Source organism: Strongylocentrotus purpuratus, unplaced genomic scaffold, assembly GCF_000002235.5.
Source record: "Strongylocentrotus purpuratus isolate Spur 01 unplaced genomic scaffold, Spur_5.0 spur5_scaffold_10, whole genome shotgun sequence".
Lineage (NCBI taxonomy): Eukaryota > Metazoa > Echinodermata > Echinoidea > Camarodonta > Strongylocentrotidae > Strongylocentrotus > Strongylocentrotus purpuratus.
The window spans coordinates 20,359,499-20,364,498 of NW_022145595.1; the positions used below are offsets into that span (position 1 = coordinate 20,359,499).

At 39.1% G+C, this 5,000-nt stretch overlaps 1 protein-coding gene and 1 non-coding gene across 2 annotated transcripts in view; both read right to left on the reverse strand.

The window, feature by feature from the left end:
- The window catches only part of LOC578413 (ATP-binding cassette sub-family G member 2), a 15,989-nt gene that overhangs the window by 4,244 nt on the left and 6,745 nt on the right, over nt 1–5,000 (reverse strand). The window contains exons 6-10 of the mRNA XM_030979721.1: nt 4,858–5,000; nt 4,320–4,418; nt 1,990–2,162; nt 1,269–1,334; nt 366–451 (exon numbers count right to left, since the gene is read on the reverse strand). The exon at nt 4,858–5,000 is cut by the window's right edge and continues 9 nt beyond it. Of these exons, the coding sequence (XP_030835581.1) occupies nt 366–451; nt 1,269–1,334; nt 1,990–2,162; nt 4,320–4,418; nt 4,858–5,000 (567 nt within the window). The remainder of the gene's footprint in view (nt 1–365; nt 452–1,268; nt 1,335–1,989; nt 2,163–4,319; nt 4,419–4,857) is intronic.
- LOC115922015 lies at nt 3,185–3,403 on the reverse strand. The gene has a single exon (XR_004063276.1). It is a non-coding gene; the product is annotated as a small nucleolar RNA U3 (small nucleolar RNA).

A 5,000-nucleotide genomic window follows, 5' to 3' on the forward strand; every position in this document is an offset into this window, starting at 1 on the left:
TTGATGCTGATGCTATTTAATATTTATTCAATACTCTCTCTCTCCCTTTTTTGTTCTTCTCTCTCTCTCTCTCTCTCTCTCTCTCTCTCTCTCTCTCTCTTTCTCTCTCTCTCTCATTCTCTCTCTTTCTGACTGTCTCTCTCTCTCTCTCCATTTGACTGACTCTTTCTCTCTTTCTTTCTTTCTTTCTCTTTTGTTTCTCTCCTTATTTGTTTCTGTTCCTTTGTATATCTAAATATATTGTCTTTCTGTATATTCGCCAAAATTTCGACAAAATGTTCCCGAACCCCCACTGCCCCCCCCCCCCCTTTCGCGGACATTTTTGTTCTTTCGTGACGCCCTTGACTAGCTGAGAGACTACATACCTGTTTTGAATACCCGATGACGTAGTGAGATCCATATCAAAATAGAGGAGTCCAACAAGGAGGGAGAATACAGCCAGGACAATATACTGCAAAAAAGACGTATTTACGAGTATATATTTATCGAGTGTATATTATGTATTGTAATTTGTAGGTTTATTTGTATGTATTTGTTTCGTTTAATATTTAATTGTTTATCGCTGTAATTTGTTTGTTATAGTGCTTAAATACTTTGGTGGTAAGCGCTTTATAAGCACCGTTTTTTTTGTTATTATTATTAATATTATGAATATAATAGACCAACACGTAGTTAATACTAATATGTTCCCCGTTGTATCAAGAATACACTTGGTTGACGCATGACGCACTTCTAAATACATTCCCAAAAGAGAGGGAAGGAGGGAGTCAAAGAGAGAGAGAGAGAAGGGGAGAGGGAGAGAGAGTCATAGAAAATAAGTATACTTCTTTATCATTTTTATGTCATCGTGTGCCCACCCCTCCCCCCGCAGCATTACTGGTGGCAAAGGTCTGCTTTTCAGGAGGTGCCCCCTCGTGATAAAATAAATATATATTGATCAGCGATTGTATACCCCCCCCCCCTCCCCCCCCCCCCCCCAGGAGGGGGCACTTGCTCATTTAGAAGAACAGGTCATCACATTACAGTGGGATGAACATACGTGAACAATATCTGATAATCAAGAAAAGATCAAGGAAAAACGACACCAAGGGAAAAAAATCCGTCTGGAAAAAGGGGCAGGAGTGTACACAAGCCACATTTACGTGTGTATTAAGGTTATTCAAGTTAGCACATTATTTTTCATGGGTGGGTACGTTTACTTCACTGCCCCCCCCCCCCCCCCCCCCCCCGTTAATCATCGACATCCGCGATCATGATCACTGACTTACAGAAACGGCCATGATGACGGGGTTCCGCATCGTGGTCTGGTACGTTCTCCTCGTCACAAGGAAGAGCTATAGAATGAAAATGAAAATAGAAATGATATGAGGTATTCCCTCATCATTGAATAGGACCATTTGGAGATCATTTGGCGACCATTCGAGACCATTCGGGGACCATTTGGCGACCATTCGGGACCATCGGGGACTATTCGGGGACAATTCGGGGATCGTTCGGGTATCATTCGGGTACCATTCAGGGACCATTTGGGGATTTGCAAACGGCCGTCACACAGAATACTCCAGACAGAGGTAGGTAATAATGGAATTGATGTAATTTGACTATCGTACCCCGCGATCATACAAAATCGAAGTTCCTTCTTAAGGGCAATCCAACCTTGTAATAAGTTGATTTGTATGAAAGCAAACAAATAACAGAAACAGAATGGCAAAAGTTTAAAATGAATCAGACCAATAGTATTTGTAAGGAAGTTGTCAACTGGTTTTTCACTTGGTCCTAGTCCGGGGTCTCAGTTAGCGGTGTTTCGATTTCCATATTTAAAACCATTTGAATATGCTGGTTTCAACTGGTACCAGTTGACTACTGGTTTTAACTGGTACCAGTTGGCGAGTTTCCTACTGGTTTTCGACCTGGGTACGTCCGACTACTCCACTCCCTGCCCCCACCCTAAACAAAGAGAAAAATGTCTGGAAGATTGCTTGATCTTACCTGTGTTGAGGCCGATGTAGGGTACTCTATTCCTGCTTTAAAGGAGTCTATATTTGTCTTGTCTGAATGGAATATCTTGGCCGTATCATCTTTCATGGTAGCATGGAGACTGGAGGCTTCAAATATCTCGGGGAGGGTTCCTCGTTCCGCCCGCATTTCCGCCGTGCTGGTTCCTACGAATAAATCATACAAATACATTTATTGTAGGCTATGAGGGAGGGGTGTCGCCCCAGATTGGTTTATCGTTTTCACATCATATTAACTTTCTCTCTTCTTTTAAAACATATGAATAAGTTGATTTATTAATCAGATTGTGAGGCAATATTATTAATTGTTTAGACAAGGACTCTTATGTTACGAATAGGGTTTATCATTTTAGTAAACAAAAGTAGGGGTCCAAAGATTTTATCTTAAACTTCTTAGGCCCTACAGAAAAACAAAATTAGGCAAACATATTGCATTGTGAGCGTTTCGTTTCTCGTCCATTCTTGCATTTCTTTATTATCCACGTGAGTTTCCTTTATAACAAAAAAGATATTTCACCTCTTGTGAGCCTGTATTGTTGTCCTAAACAATTTGTATGAATATTCGTCAAAACACCCACCCCCCCCCCCCCCCGCCCCGCTTCGCCCACTATTTTTCACTTTTTACCACGACTCAACCTTCATTTAAAATATTTTAACAATTAAAGACATGCAGACTGTCGTTGGAAGCAAATTGGTAGTCGCCATAATGGGTTGCCTTTTGTCAATTCCAAGTGTAACGGGAAAACATTCCAGAGAATTTTCCATTTTGAAACATTTAGACATTCTGCTAAAAATTTTCGATATCATGATATAAGAGACAAACTTATATGAGGTTCTCTCAGAACGTTGAGTTTCCAATCAACCATTCCTCAAGTGTATACAATATTGAAATTTAAATAGCTTTGTTACAGAATAAACAATAACCTGTCATTCCGTAACAAACGTACATAAAATTGAATATTTCATAAATGTAATGAACGGCTGATGATATGAATTGTTTTCCAACTCAATATGTCTTGTATCATATTCCTCATTTAAAATAGAAAGCTCTCTGGAAATTCCTTTCTGTACCGTTTGTAATCGACCATTTGGTCTTCACGATGAAAATTTCTCTCACATTTTGTCTTGCAATGTGCTATCTTACTTTTCATTTCAATACAAAAAATCTAACCACTCAGAATGCGTTTCCCTCCTCCTTTTCCTCGCAAAGGAAGAAGAGGAACGGTCATCAATGACGACGAGCGAGTTATCGAGAAGATAACACTCAAAGTCCGCTTCGCGCTCAGAGGGAAACGCTACGACTCTTCATCGTGGTTAGGTGTGGGGACACTAGAGTGTCGTAAGAGAACGATACATACTATAGAAATGATCCCTAAAAGTATGATCTTAAATTGCAAATTGAATTTAAGAATTATATATCAAAGGATTCAACATGATAAAATATGGTTAGTAACAAATAATTTCCTGAGAAATACCTAATCGAGGGACTGATAAAGATCGACATTTACTTTATACTTTAGTGATGAGTTAAAACTTGTATCACAATAGTGATCAAAAGGTACAATTATTTTATATTGGCCTGGATTATTTCTAAGATTAGGATAAAGTAAAATCTTTGGTAGATGTTTGGAAGAGCTGGAAAAGAACAGCGGTATGATGAATATTCATGAATTAATTATCATTCAAATTTATTGTGAAAGTAGCTGTCTGGATTGTGGAAGCGACTTGTGAATGGTCGATTGAATAGGTATAAAAAAAAATGTTAAGAAGTAAAAATATCAGAGGTAACAATATTTTTCACCAGGCTCCAGTTCGTTATGTAGTGTAGTTGGTGTATACTGTGAGGTTTCGGAATTGATAACAAATCTACTCAATCTTAATGAAAACCACATAAACTGCACACAGAAATGAGTATATGATGGGACTACACAAATATTATGGCATGACCCTTTGGTCAAAACATTTCAGCTATTTTTGTCATGTCTGTCATATTTTTAATATAAATGCATTTGCGGAGCAATCCTTTTCAGGACAGATTTCTATTATGTCAGTGTACAACTGATATAAAAAAAAAAGAGATTGAATCGAAAGCTCACAAACTATTTTTCACTTTTTACCAGGACTCAACCTTGGTTTTAAAAACCAAAGACATGCAGACTGTCATTTAAAGCAAATTGGTAATTAACATAATGGGGTTGCATTCGGTCAATTCCAATTGTAACGGTATTTTAATCCAGAGAATTTTCCTTTTAAACAATTTAAGTGGAACATGTGCAATGGCATGCAAGAAGATAAAAAATATACCTTCTCCATTGATGTCGTATCCTCTGTTGTCAGATATGTCCCCGTTGATCACATCGAGGAAGAAATCTGGTGGATTGTTGTGAGGTTCGCACTCGTAACCTGCAAGTACATGTCAGAGAATTGTGTGACTTGTGTGTACGTCTTAACAACATGGAAAAATACCATGTCCAACAAAACAAACTATTAAACAAATAAACTAACAAACAAAATATATACAGAGAGAGAGAGAGAGAGAGAGATGGGGAGAGAGGTGGAGAAACGGGGAGAGAGGGGAGAGAGGGGAGAGAGGGGAGGGGGCGGCGGGGGGCAAAGGAAAGAATAACGGAGGAGGAGAGAAAAGAGGTCAAGAGGAGATGATACGACCCCCTCCCATACCAACGCTATGCTCAACCAAGTGGGTAAACTATTCTCCTTGAGAACGAGCGGATGCCCCAAAAATATTATATTGAATATCATTATATATTACAGTTTATATAGGCTTAAAACTAATATAAGTTGGTCGGATAAGTGACCGCATTTTGCATTTTTAAACACTCACCGATCGAACTAAAGTAAGGTAGAGCTTTGTTTGCTGGGCCATGGAATACCGTTTGACCACCGGCTAGGAGATGCATCTGATCGAAGAGACGGAAGATGGAGAATCGAGGCTGGTGGATTGAAAAGATGACGGTGCGACCACGC